The sequence below is a fragment of the Mercenaria mercenaria genome, chromosome 19 (assembly GCF_021730395.1).
Source record: "Mercenaria mercenaria strain notata chromosome 19, MADL_Memer_1, whole genome shotgun sequence".
Classification (NCBI taxonomy): Eukaryota; Metazoa; Mollusca; class Bivalvia; order Venerida; family Veneridae; genus Mercenaria; species Mercenaria mercenaria.
In genome coordinates this window covers 5,315,239-5,342,523 of record NC_069379.1, presented here as the reverse complement: position 1 = coordinate 5,342,523, position 27,285 = coordinate 5,315,239, and the positions used below count along the sequence as shown (strand labels likewise).

Sequence of the window (27,285 nt, the reverse complement as noted above, 5' to 3'; positions counted from 1 at the left end):
TATGGCGGGAAATATAGCTAACAAGTTGACTGTTAGAGTTCATTAGTATTTACAGTAAGAATGTAGGATTATCATTTGCTAATATTAAGAATATTTTGTAGTTAAAAAGCATACATCATGTTCATTCAAACAATACAACCTGTCATAGTAGAAACATTAATTTCTTGGCACATCTCAAATCAGCTCAAATATGTGCACTCATGGCAAAAAAAAAAACTAGGTGAAAATACTACTATTTAGTCTTGAATCATCAAATTATGAGCTTCATACTGAGTAAAAAGCTATTATCATTCTATGTTCACTGGAGTAAAACTGTCTTTGATCAAACATAATTATACAGATAACCTAAACTGTAGTAACACATTTCACTTTTTAATGCTCTGATTAATTTTAAAGTAAAATACTTTTCTAAATAACTTAATGTTTTGTAAAATCATTAAATGAAGGAATACATTTAATATTATTTCTAAAAGTTTTTACAGAAATAATTTGCTAGCTTACCACAAATATATAGAATATATTTCTGTACTGACAACACCACAGAATACGTGCTTAATGTTACAGTTTCTCCAAAACATGGGTCTTCAACACCAGGATGTAATTAACTTATTACACCATTACAATATCATGTTTCAAATTAATTACCATTTTTCTTTTAGAAAAAGTCCTGTCTTTTTCCTGTGAACAGGACAATTTTTCTATCAAAAGTCCTGTCTTTTAATGTTAAAGTCCTGTCATCAGGACTTTTTGCAGCCTTGCTGAAAGAGTCTCAGGATATCCCAGGATAATCCTGGGATTTTCTGAAACAGGAAAATATTTCTGCCAGACAATTTTCATTTCAACCCATATCTTTTACACAAAAACTTTCTCAGGAGTCCACAAACGCTGACTTCAATCTCATCCATTTAAGTTTAAGTCTTACTTGGGGCGTTGAAATCGTCAAGTGAGGATTCCGCCCCGCTGGCTTACGGAAGGTCGTTGGTTCTACCCAGGTGCACGGAGCGGCACCTGGGGTCTTCCTCCACCATGAAAGCTTGAAAATTGCCGTATGACCTATAATTGTCTCGGTGTGACGTTAAACTCAATAAAATAAAATAAAATCAAACTAACATAAAAATCTTTACTGATGTCTACACGCACTAGACTTACAGGATCTTTAGAGGAGTCTCCACATACTGAACATAAATACTCTTTACAGGAGGCTTCAAACATTGTAGAGACAGGATCGTCAGTGGATGATATACGCAAGAAACACAAAATGGCAAGCACTGCACATGCGGCATCTTCAAAGAATGAAATACCTCAACATGAACCTGAACTAAACTTATATTTCATGAACGCAGATGGTCCAAATAATTCTGGAATAAAAAGCAGGTTAGAACGGAAAAAAGCCATTTACTCTCTTATTACACAACATAACCCAGATATCGTATGCTTTCAAGAATTTTTCGGAGACGATATTAGAGGTTTGAATTGGAAAGATGAAACATCTGGGGATGTCTTTTCTATCCCAGAAAATTACAAATACTTGGGACATCGTACAGGTATGATAATAAACACTAATAATATTGATTACTCCGAACGTTTTGATTCTGAAGTTCAAGTGTCAATTGTTACCAATCTAGAAAAGACGGAAAAAATAAAGCGTATAAATCTTTGTTTGGACCGCATGTGCGTCCAACGTTTGACAGTAAAAAAAACGGAACATCGAAAGGATTTCATATGCATATCTTGGCATGGTCCCACTAAACATCATGGTACAGATAAAGGCTTATCAGAGATAAAAAAGGAGACATATTTAAGAAATGGATGTTATTTCTCTCGGAATTAAAGAAAAAATATGATTTGCCGATCGTCGCGGCTGGAGACTACAATGTTATTCCAAAAGACGTTACAAAATATGTCAAAGTACCATTTAGAATTGGACAATACCAGCCATCAGAGCGCAGAAAAGATAAAGTCAGAGACTTTTCGATTAGTTACAACATGTTGCCTAAAGAGAAAGATTTTAGTTTTATCAAACTAGAAAAGGAACAGGAGACAGTATTAGACCATGATCCAGTCGGTGGAACGTTTTATTTCACAGGTACGGGTAGAAAAATAAAATCAAATCTGAGATGATCATAATAACTGGTCATAAATATTTGATATATTGAATCACATTCCTACATTTACTTGTATTCATCAATGCAATAGTTTGAAATATAGAGACACAATATTTCACAGTGCTTCAATTAAATATTTATACAATATTTCGAAGTCTATACATTTTTCGCCTGTTTAAACGGTTCAAGTAGTATCTAAATATATATGTGTTAGGTTAAAGGTACTGACCTCTAGATTTGGCTAGAAATAATTTTTCTTTCAAACTGAAATTTTTTCATATCATGAACATTAGAATATGAGGTTTTATTTCTGAAATATTTTGATAATTCAAAATCAAGAGAAAAAGATGACCGTGTCCGAAATCGAGCCCCGGACCGCCGCGACAATAAGGACATTTCCTCGTCGTCGTATCAAACATTGCTATAGCAGAATTCATGAATTATGACTTAAGAATATAGATATTTATAATCGAGACAGTTCTCCTGGAGTTTAGCGTTACAATCGCTTTTCGATTTTTATCGTAAAAAGTAGTAAAAAAGCAAATTTTTAAGTGTTTCCGTAACATAAAGTTTGCCAGTAATTATGTTCTAAAGCCTTCTTAAGAAATATAGCATTTTTTAGATATCAAAAATATTTTTCTTTTTGTTTTTTTAGACCAATCGAAGGCTGGTCCCTTTAATGCTTATCCTCTGTAATGATTATGTACTTTATGAGAAAATATCATTGCAAAGTTTTATCAAGATTAAGATATTTGCAGAAACCACTATGTATAATTGTGACTGCAAACTAGAGATGGTACCTAAAAATTAAAAATAATCTTTACAGATATTTTTGAAAGTGAAATGATAGCAAAGTGCACCAATTTACTAAATATATTTACGATTTTCCTCTTCTCCATATAAAAATAGAAATATTTGATATTTAAAAAAATTGACTGTCTCAAAACATCTAATGCGAAATGGACAACTCTTGTATTGACCGTTTTACAATAATTTTAGGATTTCCCCGATTACAGTTTTATTTAAAGTTTCCACAGCTAAATAAATCCAATAGAGAATAGTGTAAGTCAATATTTTCCACTCATAAATGCACTCAATTCAGGTGATAATTGGTGATATAATTGTAAATGAGAGGCCCCTACAAAAAATCTGTTTTTTCAAGTTATGTAAACAGTTAAAGTTATAAATTAATGTTTACATCTGAAGTTACCCTCTTACTTTGTTTACAAACAATGAATAAAACACCTATAGTTTATTTAAGGTGGTTGACTTGTAAAAAAAATAATCATCAAATAAAATAATCTCCATAAGCTTTTTAAGCATTTATTCATTTTTCAAGGAAAGCAATGATCGTGATAATTCCATCCAGAGAATGTTGAATTGCTTAAGGTATTAGATCACTAATAGAGAATCTCCTTTTTGAAGAGTATTCCATTCCTACCATAAACCTACTTTTACTGCAATTCTTAGTGGGGCGTAGGTTCAAGCCCTACTGGGACCAAATTTTTTTTCTCCTTATTTTCCTTTTTTCTAGTAAGTTTTTACTTCTTTCAAGACTTATTATTGATTTTTTGTACAAAAAATGGAAAAAGATGAATCTCATAAGCAATTTCTAGGTGTTCTAAGTGAATTTACTACTTAAACAGAAGGGGTAGAGTTACACATCTTTAAAGATATTGAGTTACACGCGGTGAAAGTTCTCTATTTTGTTTTCACTCTTAGATTATATATTGTGGAAGAAATTTAGGTAGGTTTTACATCTGCCCTAAGGTTATTTTTAAATGGAGTAAGCAAAATTCAAAACAGAAACACAGCATTCGACCTTATTTTTTCAATGTTGAAGTATGTATTCTGTCTCATTAAATCCGTTTACTTGAGGCACCATAGAAAAAATGATTTTGACATTTTTGTTTTGTGTTTTATAATTGTTTACCAATAGTTTGATGTTTCTTTTATTAACATTAATGGTAAAGTGAGTTTTCTGCAAACGTTTTGGATAGTGGCTACACTTTGAAATTTGTCTCTACTTGAGCTTGAGGAGATACCATAAGTTATTCAAAATTTATAAAAAACGGCACGGTAAAAGTTGTTTAAAAATTGCAAAATAGTGCAAAACACGGTTACCTTTCAGAATATACCAAGCAAAGGCCATTTTGTAAACATTACTATTAGTGACCTAATACCTTAAAATACATTATAGAGTCATTACCTATCAGCTACTTTAAAACATTATAATTTTATTTGATGACAATGACTTTTTGTGTTACATTATTTGCAGAAAAGTACTGTTGAACAGTTTGAGAAAGGCTTCAAAATAACTAAAGCGTAAGGAACACTTTCAAAATGATTCAATGAAGTGATGAATATAAGCAGTCTCACTTAATAACTGTCAGTGTAAGCCATGAGAAAAGTGTGCATATTGTATATTGAATACAATGAGATTTTAAAAAATGTAGGTCATATTTTGTCTGCATGATCAGTTGTTGGAGAAAGGACCTGTCTGATTTTTCTTTCACTTTTGACCAATGGTATTCATTATAACGCTCGGTATACAATTTGACTTCAATCGCGACAGAGGACTGGAACAAGTTCGGCAGAAACAGTGAAAAATAAAAAATGATAATCTACTGTTTCAAAACTGTGGATTATTACTTTTATTTCACTGAGAAAACTATAATTCACTGGAAAACATAAAATAAATTTATATAATAATATTAGCAAAATAAACATATTTTCACTTGATAAATCAGAAATATTTAATCACGTATTAGTATTACCCTACTGTTTTCAACCATTAACATGCATGACATTTTAAATGCTTATTCATGACCAAATTGTACAATGTCTGTGAGAAAAGAGACTGATCAATTTATAGCTAAGTTGAGAAAGTAGTAAAAACACAAAGTCAGATAGAGGCTATGAAGTGAAATCATAGTCAATTATCCACGGTCTGTCGCTTTGCTCCCCAATTACGGGTCTCTTTTTAGTAAGACCTCTTCAAAAAATCTGTCCTGTAACTATTGACACTCTTATCTCTATGAGGCATTTCTGATTTTAAGTTACTGTTTGTTTCTGTAAGGTTACATGTTGCAATAACTTTTAAACATTTATTGTTCATATTTTGTCAATATACACATTTCGTTGTTTTCAGACACAAATGAAGAAATTGTGGAGAAGAGTCCAGAGGTTACGTATGAAATTTTGGAGGAAACAACGAAAAGTGGTTACAAGAAACTCGGCGCTTCAGATGGAAATATCTTCATAGCTCAGGTGTTTCTTTCGTCTTGTTTTAGTTAGCATTGTTTAACTATTTCTTACTCATAGAATACCAGCTTGATTCTATCACATGCAATTAATTATCAACTTCATTCATAACAGTTGTTCATGTTCCATTTTACAGCAAAAGTAATACATTATTTTCAAAGAATACATGAGTTTGTTTTTTAGAGTGGAGACGGACTGAATAAACCTAAACATTGGGTTTGCTCTTGGCGTTGTCCTGCGACAGTGAATGAAGAAAATGGGAGGTATAATGCTGGAAGAAAGGATCATCGTCACCTACCAGATGAAAAATGGACACAGGTGTTCCAAGTAATTTTCTTTTATAAATTATCAACTGCATATACGAAACAGGATAGATAATATGTAGGGCCTTTAACGAAAAATCTATGATATATATTATTTCATGACTCGAATATTCCCTTTACCTCATCAGTCGACAGAAAGTGAGTTGATCGTCAAATATGATATTCCTGTAAACAAACATTACCGGGCACTAACATCGAAAAACTCAAGCGGGGTACTAAATATAGATCTGCCAATTAAAGCTAGATTGTTTAAACGCATCATCAAGTTCAATCAGCACTCTCATTACATAATAATAATAATAATAATAATAATAATAATAATAATGATAATAAACTGTGACTGTCTTTATTAGTTTTTAAATAAGCAATCTAACGAGATATCAAGGTGGTGTTAGTGAGCAATGTGTGATTAAAAGGAAAATATACTGTAATACAATTTATTTTAAGACTTCTCAAGCAATAACTAACAACAGCATATATAAAATAGCATTTTATTCTAGGTCAACACTTCAATATACAAACAAGTTATGCCAAAGGTATCAAACAAAATTGTATATCAATAATATAAATTAGTGGCAGAAAAGGCCGCATGATATCAGGCTCACTGACTGACGAGCAAGCAAGCGCATGTTTTCATCAATAAATTGACTAAAATAGCAACTGCGGACTGCGGACTTGTGAAACTAGGAATTACGCTACGTAGTAATGGGCAAAACCTAGTTCTCACTGTAAACGGACCTATCTGTTAACCGACATAGCGGTAACACGCTGAAAACTGACCTAGCTGTTAATAGACGACCTAGCGGTTAACAGACTTTAAATTGACATAGCGGTTATCACACTTTAACCGACTTAGCGGTTAACACACTTTAACCGACCTAGCTGTTAACACACTAAAGTGTTAACAGAGCTCGCGGTTAGTATCACTTTAACAACAGACAAGCAACCAATGGTTCGATATACTGTTAACCAACCTAGCGGAATACATCACTTTAACAACAACCTACAACCATCAGAATATTGTAACATTAAATCTGACTTATCCTACAAGAACACGCGCCTGCCTGCTCGCCCAGTCATAGAATTTTCCGCCACAATAAATTTGAAGAATTTATTCCCCCAAAATTCTAATGACTTCTACTACAACTACAAGCCGAATTTAAGTTGTCTTAGAAAACCCTTGACGACTTATCTTCATGACTTACTTATTACATTGAGATTGTTTTACCTTCTGACCTTAGGCAGTAATGTGATTATTACAGTCAGATGTACATGTAGTTTATTCGTACTGACATTCTTTCAGCCTCTAGAAAGGGTATACCACTAACAATTACTTAAATAAAATTTAAATCCATATATTGGCTGGCAATTTCACTGGTGTGTTAGTGTATTAAATCATGTTTAACTGTTTAAGCTGGTAACAAGCGTGTGCGAGTTATCTCTCCTGTGGTTGTTGTAACAGCAATTGTTGAGCAAAAACAACTTTTAATCGATACAAGATTTACTTTAGATAGATAATTTAACCTAACATACTTATCTAATGACATAACCCATTATTATCCCACCTGAGAACAATAATCTACATTTTTCCAACAGGCATTTACCAACGAGACTCTGCGTGTTTATCTGACTAGCAACCTTTAGGACAGACTATTCGGACGACTCGAACGACAACTTAGCACATTTTCTCGGGCACGAACATTTACAATATATCTATATCTCGGGCACGAACATTTACAATATTTCTATATTTTGTTTAAATTGTTGCATGTAGAATGGTTCTACTGAATGACGTGAGACACCAATGTAATAAATTTGATTACGACCACCGAGAAAATGAGTCCAGTGAAAAATACGAAACATTTTGTAGTTACGTTCTCGTCAATTTCTAAAGTTTACCGAACAGTCAAACTGAACTCTTCCATCAAATGTATGTTTAATACAACTTCGATAATCTTAACGATGTTAATTCATGGTGCCATGCCATTTTCATAACCTCAATTGTGATTTTACGAATACGAACAAACCAAATTTACGAGGTTGAAATTACCTTTGAAATCCTGGTTTCCGCCTCCAACATCCAGATTCCCGATAATTGAAAGCATTTTGTACAAATGCCAGACCCAGCTGAACATTATACTTGAAGCAAAATTACGATGTTGACAGATATATTTTGAAACCATTACATTTTGTGTTGGTTGTACATGTGCCGACTATCGAATGACCAGTGGTCACACGCTAATGATTACTAGGTAGTACGGAAAATGCCGAGTGTATCCAAATACCAAACATAGGTTGGTAACCTTGGTTACACACCAAACTTGATGCGCAAAATAAATATTATTATTTATTAATAAAATAATAAGTATTAGTTTAGAGACTATTGCATTTTCGTTAAATCGAAACTAATTTTCCGCTAATTTCAAATAAAAACTACCAGACAAGCAGCAAAGTACGTATTATTTTGATGAAGCCTACGTTGCCATTTCTTCTATAAAATATGATGAAGTTTTAAGTTTCAAAGGTATTTAGTTTTATTCAGAAGTTTATAAGCCGATGTGGCATTATAAAAACACATATATAAAAGCAGATATTCTGATAAAGTACAACAATTTATTAAATATGATAAAATTATAAATATATTTTTTTTAAAAACGTTTCATTTAAGCATTGACAACCTTTCTGTACAAGAAACAGTTTACATATACATGAATATATACATGAATATACCAATGCAAAAACAAAACCAAAGTTATGCTCATAACATTGTGGGGTTTGAGAAGAACAGAACAGAACATATATTTTATTAGATTTGTACATAGTACATCATCAATATAAATTTAACATTTACATTACATATATACATCACGTGTAACTGTATGATAAATTATAATAAAAAACAGTTTACATAGAGGATGATCATAGATCATAGTTTACTAAACATTTATGATAGTATTTCTAATTTCTAAACTTTCTTTAACATATTTTGCAAATTTGTATAATAGAGATTTGTTAGTAGTTTGCAACAGCTGAATAAATTTGAACATCGATGGTCTTACATAAAAGTATTTCTTTATATATTTCTTACGTAAATTCCTGTAACAAGGACAAATTAAAATAAAGAGGTACTCATCTTCGATATCATAGGTATTACAACATTGGCAATGTCTCTCATTTCGTGGCAGTCTGTTTCTATTAAAACGACAGGTTTGTATTCTGAGAGAATGAGCGGATAGTCTTAAACTAGAAATTTAAAATCTTAAGTTACCTGGTAAAATATCAAGATAATTTTCATATGACAAACTTGTTTTACATTGTAAATAAAGTTCTAACCCCTTGCTGTTTTGAATGGAGTTATGCCAGTCTTGCATGTAATTATCAATCAATCTTTGTTTAAATATATTAGGGAATGTTTTACAATATATCTTATCACTATATATAAAACAGTCAGAAAACCCATAAATGTCTAACAATCTTTTTACATTTGATATCCAATTTTTACAACCTTTAGAGCAGTCACAAACATTTTGCTCATAAATCCTTTTTCAATATAATATTGTCTGTACTTAACAACAAACACCAATATCTAATTAACCTAACATATCGAGAAATATACAGAGGATATCTCCCTAATTCACCATACACTCCAGCATTACATGTGCTTAATCTAACTTTAAGAATACTTTTACAAAATTTGAGGTGAATACGCTCCATTTCTTTAGATTTAGTACAACCCCAAACCTCAGCAGAATAATTTAAGATAGAGCCGACAAAAGAATCAAATAATTGGCATTTAAGTTAAGGTCTTACATCATATTTTTTACAATTGAGCATCAGTACTTTCAACGCTTTTAGTGATTTGCCTGTTAGATGTTCTAGATTCATTGAAAAATTACCAGTATAGTTGAAAATGGTACCGAGATAGTTAAAATTATCTACAGTTTCTAAAGACTGACCCTTACATAACCACTTTTCATTTGCAAGAATAGTGCCTCTTTTCTAAATACCATTACATTAGTTTTATGGGTATTAACTTCTAAGAGAGAACAATAATCAGACAAACTATCTAGGCTGTTTTGAAGGTCTTGAGGTGATTTTCCCAGAATTGCCATATCATCAGCAAATAGAAATAACATTAAAACAATATCAATCAAAAGGCAAACCAGAATCAATATTACTTTGTAAATGTAGTTCTAAGTCTACAACAAATAAAAAAAACAGCAGAAGCGAAATTGACGCAATCCGACTGCATAGCGGAAGAAATCTGAAAACATCATACACACGATTTCACCTTTTGAAAAGCACATGAATTAAGAATTTCATGCAGTACAAAGACCTCTACTGGAAGCCAACTACTTTCCTCTACTGCAGCAAAAGATAATGATCCGATATCTGTAAATGATGTATAAAACTATTGTTCCTTATATACAATGCATGTATGTTACAACACAGCATTTAGATTACAATATAAAAATTACTGTTGTTAATTGCTTATTACATCTACAAATATAATAGTTTTCAATTAAAAATTTGATAACAAGTCCTGAAAATGGTAGGGAAATATGAGAAGAACATTTAAGAAAAATGTTTTTATGTACTTTAACGTACTATCTTTTGCAGTTCGTCTAGACTGGACTGAAACACTATCTAAATCTAGCACTGATTTAATGCTACTTATTAGTAGTTACTTACATTCCTTGATATAATTATATTTTGTACCGTGGAGCATTTGCAGCAGAAAAAATACTGTGAAACATTCTTATCTTACGATTTTTAATATTACTTGCTAACGGCATTTTATTTTTTTGTGGATCCGAATGTATTATTTTGTATATCATCATACTAATGTCTAGACCTGTATAGGTATGTTACACGTATTAAGACCATTGTCTGCTTCGTTTAGTACAATTGCACTTCCAGTCACAGAGGAATGTTTGATATTCCATAAAAAGTAAATCATTATCATTTCTAGTTCGTCATTGTATTTTAACAGAAATCCTTTTGTTTCTATTTGAAATTAATACGCGATACGACAAAATTTTAAAATAAGAATTTGGCAATGACGTGCTAGGTTAAAAAAGTTTCTTCATTTTTACAATACAAGTTTTATGGAGATATACTTTCATTGTGTTTTGGAGTAATGTTTACCAATGAAGAGTCTGGTTGATTCTTTTTTACATTTTTGCGCTTGATACTATTACAGATATCTTGACCCGTTTTCTATCGGCGTAGCTTATCGGGGGGCATATAATTCTCGTCTGATATGCCATCGATTAGAAACGCTGTCATGTAGAACTGATCAGTCAACTTCTCGGAAATATGGGAACTTCGCGGGACAAAGAATTGACTCAATATTTATCGTAAATAAAAAGTTCAAATAAAGAAAATACTAATAATAGTAAAATTAGTTTCTGTTGAATGCATTTTGATAAATTAATGGAATGTACATTTGTAGAAAGCACATTGAACGATTTAGGTAGTTAGAATGTATACGTCGGATACAAAAGTCTTAAAATAAAATGAGAAAAAATACATAAATTATGTAAAATTATTCAGAAAAACGAAAAACAGTGGGTATTGAATTTACATACTAGTAGTTCAGTTACTTTTTAAAGTACTTCAACGTAAGAAATATGAAAAATAAAATAAGTTTCACTTACATAAATCTAAGTCTCGATGAAAAAGGTTAAAGTCGGCATTAATTAATACGGAACATTCAGCTTTTAGAAGACTTCAATGTGTCTGCCGCAGGTACACTGTAGTATGTTATATTTATAAATAAATATAAAGTTGACGCCAAAGCTAAAATTGCAAGACTTTAATCTTAAGTGGTTTAAACATGTGTGAAACAAGAATTAAATGAAGAGAAAAATATGCAAATGAGGTATGGTATAATCCTGTACTGCTTATATACACCGTATATCATAAGAAATACATGAGTGTTTGTTATTTTCTGTTTAGTTCTTTTATCGTTTTACGTAAAAGGGGAGAAAATTACTACTGTAACGGAAATCTACAAGCATTTTACAGCTTGGTATAGGTCGATGTTGTATTTGCTTATGTGTTCGATATAGTAAAAAGACATAGTCAAAGTGTTTTTAAGCGAACAGTAATAATGACAAAATACTATTACTGACTATGGAACATCCAATGAGTTACCAGGTTCGACTGTTACCCAGTAATTTGACATTATGTTGCAATATGACTAGAAAAGAGTAAACGAGAATATTATTTGCGTATACAGGAAAAATATAAGACATATACATTTGTGATATATATATATATATTTGCAAGCAGCATTTCAGACCCTATTGAATTATAAGTAAGCATTATAAATCATCAAAAACAAACAAAAAAGTAACATACTTTACATAGACGAGGTTTTCTTTTTTGTTTCAAATGTTTCTCAAATAAAACAAACACTGTCATCGGAAGAAACGATGGGTGCTCTTCTACAGGTTAATTCTTTATTATATGGCTACATTAAATTAATGTTAAACATTAATGTTAATTATATACTGACTTTAAAAAATGTGTTACTTTATTGCAATTTGCACTTTCTCTTATTGTCATTAATATTTTTTTCATACTTCATTCAGTAGTTGCAAATAATTATCTGGACATTTCTGGAAAAGAATAATACAACAAAGATGGTCACATAAAAACTGATCTAAGTTAGAGATATCGCAAAATTATCACTTACTCGCATTGATATAATCTACATTCCAAAATTCAAAAGTTATCTTCATTGCTTTTGGAGTTATACTCTGAACAAGAAATAATGTACAAAACGGATAATTAATTTGTCATTCGTTCATAATATGGTTATGATTCTTGAGCTTTGCACATCGCTTCATTGAAATCTAGTTTTGTTCCAAGTTCCATTGAAATTCCTTCTGAACTTATATTTAACGGATAATGAAAACAAGAATCTACAAAAGGGAGATAATTATCACCTTTTATAGTCAGGGTTGCCCATCCAGACCCCAACGCACCCGGTGACCCCTTATGTAGTCTATATAAATCCGTCATATAGGTAATTTTCGAAATTAGTGAGTTTTTGGAGTTGTTTGCGCGCAACCCTATTGAGTTTTGTAGCAAAAGACTTTTCATGTATACATTTAACTTATTGGTTTAAATAAGACAGTGCACGACATTCTGTATGTCAAATATCTAAAACATTACGATTTTCAATAATAAAACTAACATTTCAGGATAGACTATATATTAAAATAAATTGTTCAAATCTCGTGCCCTGCATTTCGGTACTTTGCAGTATATCATTAATTCAAGAATCTTTATATACCGTTTGATAGTTGGAAATTTATAGTCAGGATAATTCAGAGAGAACGGGTCACAAATTATTTAACAAACATGTCTTTTGGGCCGGACTAATGAAAGAACTAATAATCTTTGTTGTCGTTTAGTTTAAACCATATTGTGACGTCTGGCAAATCCATGATTATTTAATCAGGAGTCACTCTATCACTAATACAAATCTAAACGTACGGAAATAAATATTGAACACCTTTCTTTACATGTGAACAGTAGTTCGCTACACATTACAACATTATGTGACGTTTTAAGATTTTTATCCATGTGCCTATGCTCATAACGTTTATTTCACTATGGTAATGTAATTTCTCTTAAAATATGAGGACGCGAGTGACGAAGACTCTGATAGTAAGGAGGTATTTGAGGACGATGATGAAGATAGCGACGAGGATGATACAGATGACAGTGATGAAGAGAATCATGACGATGGTGATGAAAAGGTAAATTAAATATCTAAACTTCCTACTTTTAGGATAAAGTAAAATGAAGTAAAATTATATCATTGGAAATACATGTATAAACATTTGTTTTGATCAATGTTTAGCTAAATCGGTTGAAGATGCATACTATTTAAAATGCGCATGCTTTTTTTGTTTAGTTTCTTGATTTGTTTGGTCTTTTGGGATGGTGTGTATAGTTTTATGCGAATGCGCACGTCAGCCTTAACTTTAATTTTGATATGTCCATTTCATATATCTTTAATTGTCTACGTCTGATCAATCAGAAGTAATGTCGTAACATCATTTATCCGTATAGAGTAGAATAAAACCTTGGCTATGCATATGAAAATGAAAGACATTTTAGGAATAAATGGCAACCTGTGTTTATATGTATTAAAACGTCAGCTGACATACACTATAAAACGTTTGATAATATAATTCATTCCAAATAATGTCTTGAAATCGGGTTGACATATGCAGGTCTCTTTAATGCAAATACCTCATAATCAAGCACGCGGTCCTGTTTATTTTATTTTATTTCACATACTTAAGGTGGCCTGTTTATTAACGACTGGGGGCAAAATCAATACTGTAAAAAATAAGTATTGCTAAACAGTCTTAATGCAAGTAAATCCCACCAGTCCTTTCAGAAGAATAATATAGTAAGTACTTGTAAAAGACAAGGTGTGCAAATTTACCAGCTGTGTCTGGTTTCTGAATTCATTTATTTCCAATCTACCTTTGTTGCGCAAACAGGATAGAAAAGGGGAAGAAATGATATTTGTTTCAAACTTGCATTTCTAATAAATTTCAACTACATATATTGTTGTTTGTGCAAATGATGAACAAATATAATAAAATAGGTATTATATTTATATCATTCATTACACAAAGTATATTTATCAAATTTATTTAAATCAATTTCATGATCAAAATCTGGCTTACCACTTTTAAGACTAATGCAGTACTACGGACTGAATAATATATGTTTGACTGCCATCTACGAAAACGTGCATTTAAGGACGCTCGCTACAGTTTCGCATTTTTTTTCTCAATAACAGATTTTGATGAAATGTTTTGTATTAAAAGATCATTTTATGATGTATTGAAAAATGAAATAAAAATACCAGGTTTCCAGCTTTGTTTCAATTTAATTTGCCCCTAGGTATGGTGCTATTTTAAACATTTTTCAGAATGTCTGTAATCCTAAAATATATTTCAGTAAAGTACAAAAATCAGCATAAATTTGATTATTTAAGCATTTTTATAACGGAAAACAATATATCTATTTGAAACATGCTCAGAGAAATCAAAAGAACGTGATTTTATAAAGAAAGGAATACTTGTTCAGCAGACCCAAGGGCTATTTTGCATATTTTTGTCAGTTTTAAGTTGGTACTTTTGCTATTTTATCAAGTTTTACATAATAGAATTTAATAAAACTCTGCACATACCTTGGTTGTGTCAACTTAATCTAAAACAGAACGAAAAAAATTAATAGGTCACCATATTAGATTTCGCTTAAATCAAATTACAACGAGGTAGGGTGTGGCGTGCATTTATACAACGCAGGTTGGTACGAAATACTTTTTCAGTGTTTGAGAAATATGATTTAGAAATATATAGTATTATATAAAATTATCAAACGGCAGATTTCTTAATTAGTGGATTTTAAGGTGTTTCTGAAGCACTTTGATGGAATAGAACGATGAAAGTTTCCGCCCTCTTTTGTAAACAAAACCTATAGTTTACGAATGTACGGTACTGGTACGGTACGGGATTAGAAACAGCTCTGAACTCAATGCAGAGTTTGAGCGCTGGTATAATTAACAGACTCCAGTATATGTCGGATTGAAGCAATTTGAACTAAAAGTACTTTAAATGTATATATTGTGTAACCATGGTGATACTTACCCTAACCTTTAGTCAGTATATTATACATTTTGTACATTAAATGCATGCGAACATACAATAATTTGCGAAGTTTTGCCGAACGCGACATTAGATAATCACTTCTGGGCATGCGCAGAAGACCGCACCAACTCTGCAGTGAGATACATCGATTAGAAACACAACCAAATTGGCACGGTGTTGGGGTAAATATCGACCTGTACGGAAAAACTGTAGCGAGTGCCTTTAACCGATAAAATCAAATTATTTCATATTAACGTGTGAAAATGTCGCAGTAAATCTCACTCTTGGTAATATCAAATGTCGCAGGTCATGATTAGACAATTGATTCACTATTCTAAATGACTAGGTAGCAAGAGTTTTGACTATTGTCCGGAAAGCAACTCAATAAGTATTTTGTCATCTGACATTTGAAATTCATCCTCACAGTTCCATTTATTTAGCATTGTAAACATATATTGAATATTTACTGGTCATAAGGCACAAAGTATAGACCAGCAATTTACAGAAGGAGCTATGCTTTTACTGGTTAAATTCGTGATTATTGGGTGATTTAGCAGGATTCTTTCTATGACATAACGCCATCCTATCGAAATAATAATCAATCCTTATATCTATATTATTAGAGTAGTTTTTTCCGACAATAGGTGGTGTCCTTCAACTAGCTTCACAAAGTAATTCTACGCTCCAGCAGGCGGAGTATTTGTGAAGGCACTTTGTGAGTGCAATGAATGTCGTAAATGACAAAACCACTTTCGGGGACTAAAGGATTGTCTTTTTCCATCCGATGTTCCATCATCCGTCCGTCCGCAATTTTTGTCCGGTTAACTCCATGGAGACGAACCATGCTAAAAACCCTGATCCATCCCCAGCTCAAATTTCACGGTCACAATTAGAGGTCAAATGTCAACAGGGCTATTTTCCTGTCAGGTCTATAACTCTGCCTTCCATGAAGGAATATTTATTATGTCTTGGTACAAAGGTACTTCATGTCAACACAATGTCATGCGCAACTTTCAGACAGTTAACTCAAAGGTCAAGGTCACAATCGACAGTCAAATGCTAACATGACAGGAACAGGATCTGTTTTGTGTCCGGTCCGTACCTGTGTCATTCATCAATTGATTTTAATTTTACTTCGCACAAATGTTCTTCATACCCTGTCATGCGCAAAACTCCGATTCCTGGCTCAAAAGTCGATGTCATAATTCGAGGTCAAATGTCATCTGACATTTTTTTTCTGTCCGATCCTTACCTCTGCCTTCCATGAAGGGAGTTTAGTATTACTCGGCATAAATGTACCTCATAATAGGACAATATGTCATGAACGACTTTCCGTCCCCTAGCTTAGAGGTCAATGCCACATTTGGCAGTCAAATGGCATGAACAGTGTCTGCTTTGTGTCAGGTACATAAGTCTGTCATCCATTAGGGGTTGCAATGTGTCATGCACAAACCAAGAACCCTGGCTTAAAGGTCAAGGTAACACTTGGAGATGGAAGGTCATTAAAGTTTTTTTTCTATCCGGGCTATAATTTTTCATGCAAAACGGATTTAGATATCAGTTTCTCCTGGAGGAGACAGTGTGTCTTGCGCAAAAACCGGACTCTTAGCCAAAAGATCAAGAACACATTTGGAAGTCAAATGACATATGGGCTTTTCCATGTCAATTTTGTAAATCAGCAATCCTTCCAGTTGTAAAATAATGTGTCATACGCAAACCCAGACCCCTCACTTATAGGTCAAAATTACATTTGGAAGTCAAAATTTGATAGTTTTGTTTATATTTTATGAAGGGATTCTGATATTACTCAGCACAAATGTTATCCATAATGAAGCAATTATTCTTATGTAGCACTTATCCCTTCTTCAAAGGCCAAGGTCACTTTCAGAGGTCAAATGTCAATATAAGTTTCTTCACAAAGTAATTTTTTTAAATACGTTTTATACTTATATATGTTATGAAACAACTGTAGGTGTTTGTATACTAGTATGCACATTTCAATCCAAGTGTTTGGTTATAATACAATATTTTTATACATCACTGACAGATACAAGTATGTTAGAGTCATAAATATGTGCTTGACAGTTAAAAAGATTACACTGCCGTAGAGAACATTACGTGCATTCAAGCAGGGGACTTTGTATTGCATGACAATACTTCATTCACCTGATTCTCTTCGATTTGCAAAACTTAATGTATTTTATTTAAATGCCTGAATTGGTCCGTTTTAATTTAATTGCATCAGGTTTAAAAATACAAATGAGAAGAAAATAAGTTTCACATGAAAAAAAGAAGCAGTAAGGAAACCGAAGAACAGAAAAGGAAGCAACACTACGTTGGAAATTCCTTTCGTTTTCAGTTTGATGAATGCTTCAGAAAGAAACAGTATTGATGAGCGTATTTTTCCATAATTTCCAAAAGCAGGTATTTTTGTCAAGCACATATTGATGACTCATAAATACTGGCATTATAGTAAGCATATCCAAATAATTTTCATTGTGTTGAAATAATTACCGCTTTAAAAATGATATTTGCAGAAACTGGACAGATGTTACGCGCAAATATCCTATCTCCGCGTTTTGTAAATCGCTCAGCGCAAATAATCAATTTGCGGTTAGCGCAGCGATTTGCAAATCGGGCAAACCTATTGCCAAGCTAGCAACATTGTGCGTTTGGTTACGCAGTCTGCGCTAAATTCATATATATGACCCTAATTTTACTTTTGTCAGATATTATAGTTCAATGTTGAATTGAGCCAAAAATTGTATAATCAAAATAGTTACACTAGTTTTTCCGTTTAAACTGTGAGGTTAACGCCCTTAGACCGGATATAATTATATCTGCTGTGTTTTATTCACTGTACATCTTTGTCTTTCCTTACAATTTAACTTAAAATTATAAAGCACAAATACTTGATAAGGCGTTTATCAGAATAATGGACTTAATAACATTTAATTTCAGTCATTTCAGATGAACAACTCCGTAAGTCTGAATTTAAGTACAACCAAGTGTATACAATATATTTTACTCCATGGCCATGTACCGAAACTAAGTGGTCGTTTTCGCATATTGGTCATTAAAAGTCAATAAGTAGGTCACTGAATAAAACAATAAAAATCCTGTTAGTACAACAGAGGCAATTTCTTTCGCCAAAATTCATGAAACCCTATCAGTCTGTTTGCCTAGGGTCTATATCAAAAATGCCAGTATGATGATATCACCATCGTTGTTCTTCCTGTACACTGCATTGTTTGGCGCGGAGTTTCCTTTTGCTGCATCTTACAGCAATTTGAATAAAATCAATAATGACAGATTTTAATGAAGCACTTTAATCCGCGTTCTATTTCTGCACCACATGTATTGATTATTTACGAGACTACCGACCTCTTATCTCTGTACATAATTTCTATATAAAGGTTTCTATCGTTTCAATGCACATGATAAAAAATTATATTAAGCTTTCTAATGGTGTATATCTTTTGATAATCAAAAGAGGAACTATGACACACTGGCAGTTTAAAGCAACATTTTCTATAGATTTTAGCACGTAAAGCAACGACTGTTAACTGTTAAATGCTAAAGAGGGCATACCGAGCTATCACTTCAGCAATTTTGAGTTAATGTATCATTGAATCAAACTAGAATGTGTCTGTAGGACACAGGGTGTGCCCCCCACCCCCCTCCCCACCCTCCCCCTCCCCACTGGTACATTAGCCACAAATAAGGGGAAATAATTCAAATGTTTGCAGTCTAAATGGGGTATAAAAATTATGAAAAGTATTCATTATTCTATACCAGATACTGTTTGAGCTTTGAGCATCAGAGACAACCACCCCCACCCACTATTTTGGCTACTTTCAAGGGTCTTAACTCTGTAATAAACACTAAAATTCTCAAGAAGAATGCCAAGTGTGCAAGGTCACATTATGATAAAAAATTAGAGCAAGGTTTCTTGAATTTACATTACATACTTTCTGAGTGAGGCACATAATTAGGTGAAAATGTGCATTTTTTTCAAGGGCCATAACTTTAAATACGGAGCGAACCAAGATGAAAAATAGGAGGTGTGCAAGTTCATATCATGATAAGTCTCATGCAAGGTTTCATAAAAAACCATCAAACATCACCTAGCAGTGTATTTAAAGAACAGAACACATACGGCACCGCAGCAGCAAGCGAATTCGCTGCGAAACCACGCTATTTTACCCATTTTCTTGATTATTTTACACGCACCTGTAATTATTCATAATACAACAAAAAACCTAAATATTCCAGCATTCGTTAGTGAAATTTACATATTTATTTTGAATATCCTTAACCATGCGAAAAAACCTCATAAACAAGCACACGTTCCTGTTTATTTTATTTCACGTACAAAAGGTGTTATGGTTATTAACGGTTGGGAGCGAAAACAGTATCGTAAAAAATATTAAATATATAAAGTATTGCTAAACAGTCTTCATGTAAGAAAATCCCACCAGTCCTTTCAGAAGAAAGACACCATGGGCTAACAATTACGTTTACTAAAAGTGAACAGAATAAAATAGCATGTACTTGTAAAAGACAAGGTATGCAAATTCACCAGCTGTGTCTGGCTTCTGAATTCATTTATTTTCATTTATTTTCAATCTACCTTTGTTGCGCAAACAAGACAAGAAAATGGAAGAAATAATATTGTTTTCAGACATTTCCATCTTAGTTGGGCGTAAGGACGGAACAAATCAAACACCACCTATAAACAGCCAGGCTTGTGTTTTGCTCTAAAAATAAAAAATCTTGTCATGCGCCAAACAATGCAAAAAAGGTCTGCGACAGTGTATTGCTACACATATTTGTGAAATCAAAATGAAACAACCCAATCCAAGTTTGTATTACATTGAATCATATATTATAGTTACGACTGCACCATTTCCATTAGTTGTGGTTACAAGTGTTTACTGCGCCGTCTATAGTATTCCGGAGAGTTGTTATATAAAAGCTTAAACATTCATTTGGTGGTAAAGCTAGATATTTCTTTCGCCGAGTTTGGGCAGTTGTCATCAACACTTGTTCACATCTGTAAAACCCTGTTCTTGCAGCGCTATTTTATGCAGCATAACGTTATTTTTCTGTTTGTTTTAATCAAGAAATATACTAAAAGGATAAGAGTGTAGCTATAAATGTTTTTAGCACTTATATCGCTTTACGTAAAAAGAAAGAGTACTACAGTAACGGAAATCCACAAATATTTTACACAGCTTAGTACAGATTGTATTTTATAGTAACATTAAGAAATAGCTGGGTGTATGAGATCCTAAACACTAAAACAAATAAATTTTCAGGGTTCTGTAAAAGCTGGCCAGGCCAAATCAGGCACAGTACGTGGAGCATCTTCGTCTTCAAGTTCTAAAGGCGAGACACCGACACAATCTAAAAGCAACAAACCAAAGGAAACCAAGAACTTGTCAAAAGCTAAAGGCAAGAAACCGTCTGTAGAGTCATCAGCGTCCGAAAACAACGGATCTACAAGTAATAGTGATTCGTCAGGTTGTATATCTAAACATTTGTATGTTCAATATAATAAACAATCTTATTGTGCTACTGGCCAAAATAAAATCAATTTGCTGAAGTATTTACAGTTTTATGTCCTCAAAAACAGAAACACAGTTGAATAATGACTTTGGAAACTTTAACTGCCTACGACGTCATATACATTAAGCGGATAATTGACGAAAAAGAAAAAAAACTCAAGTTGCTAGTTTACAATTTCTTAGTGGTAAATATTTATGGTTTGCCTGACAATTTTAAACATTTGTTAGAACCACAATCCAAACCAAAACCCAAATATACATTCTTCTACTTATGGTCATGACTAAAAAGGAATATGAGTGTGATGCAATATTTACATAGTGAAATAGTCTCGACCATCAGTAATCAACAGAGATTTTAAAGGGAAATGCATTGTTGTTCTTTAATCATCTAAACAAGCGAATCACCATATGAAGTAAGAAAATTATTACCATTCAAATATTTTATCAAAATGGCAGCCATTTTATCTCCATCGCAACCAAACCCAAACCTCTGTAATATATTTTTTTCGGCACAGCAACCACCTTTTACTATCACATCTGGCAAACGTAATACTATATTACCTCATGGACAAATGGATGAAAAAGCCAGTACCATGACGCGCCATCTTAGAGGCAGAAAATATGTTAACTTCGGTAGACGAAATGACAATGTTTGCCTTAGGCCAGAACTGAAAAACAGACGTGAAGATATTTATTCAATTTTACTAGTATCAAATTGTCACAATAAAAGCACTTTTGTAATACAGAACAGGTAGGTTAAGCAAAGGTGCAATTAGTGTGATCTCTATAGCCTATGCTTATATTAACGTGATGCTAACAAATATAACTGTTCTCGGGTTGATAAAACTCACATATAAGTCTCACTGGCCAATTATTTATATTATAATGTATATGGTTTGCTGCTTTTGTGTCCAATTTATAGATATAAGTAATAGATATCATAAATTTTGTCATAATGCCACTTGATCTTAAATACAGTCTAATAATAATAAAATGGACATTTATGATATTGTTTTAAAACAAGCTGCAGTAAAAATGCACGCCTGCATCCCTCGAATAGCAGACAATATACTATAATTTATCACTTGCCATTCTGCCCAAATCGCTAAATTACTGTGATTACATTTTTAATGTTCGTTTTCCATCATGTTCTTTCCATAAATTTTATCCGTCGGTATTGTAATAAGAAAATAATGGTATTTAACGCAATCCTATTCTTGTTATGCCACACATAAAAAAGACAATCATTTTACTGTTAAAAATTTCGTAAAATGTCAAATTATCTACCTCTGTTCTTTTCTTAATGTATTCTCTAGATTTAATACAGCACAACTTACTAAAGAGACCCCGAAAAGTAAGAGACGTTTCCGATAAAGATGCCACTGTTTCAGTTCCCTTCAGTGTTGTAAAAGAATTTTATTTTATACTCTTCTGTGAAATACTGAAATTTATCAGTGAAATAAAATTAATATTTCCACTATCATTATTATTTTTCACTGGTACGGAGCTACATTTGAATGCGAGATGATATGATTTAAAAATGATACGAAATTCCTTGAAAAATATTCTTCAGTAAAGGTAAAGATGTATATAAAAATATAAAAGGATCATAAATATTTACATGTTATTATATAAAAATGTCAAAGAAATCAGAAAACGTGATAGAACTATTTATAGTTTTTCTACAAAGACATCCTGACGTCATGACATTATCACGTTTTGATGCGATGCACGCGACGTTGCATAAAATAAATAGAAAATTTGTTTGTTTCAGTGTAAGATAGAAATATTTTTCACTCGTGAACACCATAATTTATATTTCTATCTTACACTAAAACAAACAAATATCCTCTATATCTTGTATTAAGAAACATTTTGTGATAGGATGCCACTTTTTGCAACTCCCCTTAATGCAAATTGTACTTCACATGTATATCATTCATGTCTTTTGTATATATGTACCAAATTTTAAATGTTATGCGGTCAGAAAAGGCATAGAACTGTATAATACTAGTGCATAATTTTGAAAATGTTTCTTATTTACTTATTTATAGGATACATACATGTATTAAATCTCAATTCATAAAGACATTTGTAACAACAACTAAGTCTTACTTAAGTAGATTTTTAAGTAGTATTTATAGGTTGTGCAATTCACAAGGATCACATATAGTAACTCAAAGAACATTTATAAGCTTAATCATCAATTCGTATGACCAATATCTTTCAGGATGATTCAGTTCTGCACACGAAATCGAAATAGACTACAGTTTATGGTAGCGAAGTATTCCCGAGGACATTTGCAACCTACAAAAACACTTCGCTAAAAAAAAAAACAAAAAAAAAAACATTGATTTTGAGTGTGTTCTGAAACTGAAACTTTTGATTCAGAAAATTCTGGAACTCAGAAACAGTGGATTCAGTGATGTTTTATTTTCTAATTCTTTGGGATAATGGAGTTCATTCAATATATATATATATCCGCTTAAGCCGGTGCTAGGCGGCGTGAGGCCTATCGCACTTTGTATTACCTGTCATGAACAGACTCGGTCAAACTGTCTACGCTATAAGTTTGCTTGGTTGTATTCTACGATTCCAAAGGATATTTATGTAGATTTATTGATATAATCGCTTGATATAATCATTGTCACTTTAATGCTATCTTAAATGTGTACAATGTTGTGTATTTGTATCAATTTTTAAAGTTTCACTTGCAAGTTTTTATTTGTCATACTGTCTTCTATCAATATTTGAAAGATTTGCGTATCTATATTTAGTACTATTGCTTATTAATGCACTTTGTACCTTTTATTTATTTGTTTTGATTTTGTATATTTGAGCATGAATTTTAGAAATAGATACATTTTTAGATTTCAACAATCAGAGTATATGTGGTATACAAGTTGTTTATATATTGTTTTTATGCATGTTTATTATCCTAAGTGTTTAATTCCTCTCATATATACACTGAAGACTACTTAGCATAGTTTTCGATATGATTTATTTTATTTATCTACGCTCATAGACTTTTATAATAGGTCACTGTTGTGACTGCGATAACTTGGGTAATATTTTAATTACACGACTGAAATTTTCTCGATCACCTTTGTTACCATGTGCTATTTATTCGTGAGGGTAATTTTCAATTAAAATGACTTAAATCAAGCATGCGTTGCACACTTTATTGTTTTTATTCGGCGTAGTCTTAACAAAACATATGAAAATCATAGGTGACCGATTATAAATGTTTTTGAGTATATTTATCATACTTGTTCAATTTTCTCTGTATAGATTTGCATTGTCACACAAGTCTATATATTATACCAGTATACAGACCTATTGTTATAAATTTACATACATATCTTCAAAATTAAATAATGTATAATTTTGCAAATATTTCAAACCATAAATATACAGGTAAGGTGTATGAAAACTGCTGGAATTTCATTTATCACCAAAGTGGATGGAGGACCTATGATGTTTTAAACAGATATCTAGTTTTAGCTACTCCCCTTTGTAACAGAAACACACAATTGACATGTCAGATTGTGGATATAGAATCATGCTGCTATTGCTATTAACTTATACCATTATTCAGTATATATTACTTACAAATCAATGAAAATACATCGTATGGCTTAACTATACCTTAAGTAATCATATGGAGATCAAAATATAAATATAGAAAATGTGAAACAGGGTGCTAAGTAAATCTGATCATTGTATAATGCTTTATGATACAAAAGCAAATTCGCCCACATTGGCAAATCTGATGAATTTCCTTGTTTGGCACTTGATTCTGGACTATGTAGTCACTGCATTTTATGATTTGTTTGTGTAAATTTAGCAGGCAGAATTGAAAATGGAAGTATGAATTTTGCAGTTCATTTGTTTGTTAATATTGTGAATTTCTGCGCCTGGTCATTTTGTGAAAGATAGGAAAATTGTGAAAAAATTATGTACATTTTTCTACAAAATTGTGAAATATAAAGGACTTAATTAGTACCTCGCGGATATAAACTTATTTTCTAGAAACGCCTTCGATTCATAATCAGGGATTTGCTCTGGATTGTTTATGATTTTATTACTTGATATAAGAAAGTGTGAGCCTCAATTATTATTTTAATTTAATACCGAAATTAATACCTCCGGTAACCCGTTACATCTACATAGGCTTTTCAATTTTAAATGGAAGAAAAGCTAAAAAATAACTATTGATAATGGTACTCTTTAGAAATATATATTTTTTTAGTTAATTCATTAAGAAAGACAAGAGAAGAAATTTATTATTCTACATTATACACTGTAACAGTTCATATTATATTTGTATTTTTGAAAAATATTATATGTATTAATTTGTTGATACTTATAATAGAACATGAAATAAATATTGTAAGTTTTAGAAAAAATATCGTGTGCTTTTCCATTTAACTTCCACCCAGTTTAAAACCCATCTAGTTCGTTAAACATACACATTAGCTTAAAAATATTTTTAAAGATGCCTCACAGTTTCACACCTAAAAACCACATTACATGTATGTGTTTCTTTATTATTGGTTAAAGTCGCTTCTGAACAATGCTTTCATTTATGTAATGGCGGATTGTTAACTATTCGCCACAAGTATCTGCCAGGATAATGGGGAGGATGAATGATTTCAGACACAACGTCTTTAATAAAATCATCACGGAGAAGAAACGCCACACCTTATGGAGCTTACTAGGCTGGACAAATTTTCATATACAGTAGACATATTAATATGTTTTTCCATATTGATTAAAATTTAGAAAATCTATACCCTCCGTTTTTATAACGATTGCTCCCGGAATCGAGTGATTCTCGTTTAACACCACAGCAGTAGTAAATGAGGAACATACTTATATTATAAGCGAACCCCTGTGTTACTACCTGCCTCAATACCCTAGATATTTATACCAGTACATGCGGAAATTTTCAAATACAATACAGGTATATAATGTCTACATTGCATTCATAATAAAATAAAGGTATACTAAATCCAAGTCAGCTGTTTTTGCAAGTTAGTGACTTTACCTTTAGACATAATTATGTAGCTGATATCTTGTTATAGTGTATGCTTGTTATAAAGTTAAGTTCAACCGGTTTAAATAATACGATTCGGGCGTTTTGGGTTGATTCTGTTTAATAACAGTAGCTGTTAGAGCTGAAGCCTAGTAGCACCCATTTTAACCATATAGAATGTTGGAGGAAGCCAGTGAATTGTTGAAACGGGTACACGTTGTAACTGTATTCAAACTACAAACTAAATGACCTCCTATAAAGAGCACTAATCCGAATGCACATGTATCTGAAATCGCTACGACGGTCGATATACAAATAATGTAATTTAAACATATTTGATAGAAAACTCTTACTCAACTGCACAGTAACCATTTGTCATACAAAATTGAAGTACAGGAAACAAGATACAAGGTGCATCTTTCAAATATTTATTCGGGTAACAACAGCATATGAAATCTACTGACCGACTTAGTGTCAATCAATTAAAATCATGTTCGTTGTGTATGTTCGATATGTATTTGATCAACTTTTTTGAATATGCAAGCGTTAACAAAAGTGACTACTTTATGAAAAAGGTTAATCATAGTGACAACTTTAAAAACATTTTACAATGATATAAATAAACTCCAAGGGAACATAGACCGGATATTGTGACATTTGGTTTAATAAGCACATCATATGATTATCAAAAGTGTTTTCTACTGCTTTTTTATTTGTAGAGTAGTAATTAGCCATTTTTAAATATTATAGACTTTATTTTGTTGTCATTATAAGTTTTCATCTAAGACAAAAAGTCAAATATTTACCGTATGGATTCCGTGTTACGGTATGAACACATGTCACGGTATGGACATAGTGTTACGGTATGGACAAAAAACATAAACACTGACTTTAGGGAAATATGGGACTTGATAAATGTAGCACTCTGCATAGTTTTGTGAATATTGACTTGAAAGCAAAATAGAGGCAAAATTTATGCATTTCTTGACATTTTTAACTGCAACTTTTTTATTCTTGAACAACACTCAGATTGATCAATAGCATTATGTTTTGTAGTTGGGAATTTAGGTAGACATTCTCCTAGTGGTTGAGATGATATATTGTTGAATCTGTACGCGGTAGAGTTGGTATGTCTGGCAAAATAAAAGCTAAATGAAGGTTTAGGAAAGTGGTTTTCCCAAATTGGCCTTTTTTACACAAAAGTGCTTAGAATGGACCTTGACTATAATATAGGGGCAATCGGGAAATTGGAATTATTTTTATAGCGCCTTAAAGCTTCAAGTGGAATACTGCCAA

At 32.1% G+C, this 27,285-nt stretch overlaps 1 protein-coding gene across 1 annotated transcript in view; it reads left to right on the top strand.

Moving 5' to 3' along the window:
- Nucleotides 1-25,385, top strand: part of LOC123542117 (uncharacterized) — a 34,765-nt gene extending 9,380 nt beyond the window's left edge. Inside the window, exons 3-8 of the mRNA XM_045327772.2 lie at nt 1,199-2,086; nt 5,257-5,375; nt 5,553-5,696; nt 13,351-13,467; nt 20,703-20,907; nt 23,182-25,385. Coding sequence (XP_045183707.2) covers nt 1,810-2,086; nt 5,257-5,375; nt 5,553-5,696; nt 13,351-13,467; nt 20,703-20,907; nt 23,182-23,186 — 867 coding nt within the window. The 5' untranslated portion in view covers nt 1,199-1,809 and the 3' untranslated portion in view covers nt 23,187-25,385. The remainder of the gene's footprint in view (nt 1-1,198; nt 2,087-5,256; nt 5,376-5,552; nt 5,697-13,350; nt 13,468-20,702; nt 20,908-23,181) is intronic.
- The last annotated feature ends 1,900 nt before the right edge of the window (nt 25,386-27,285 follow it).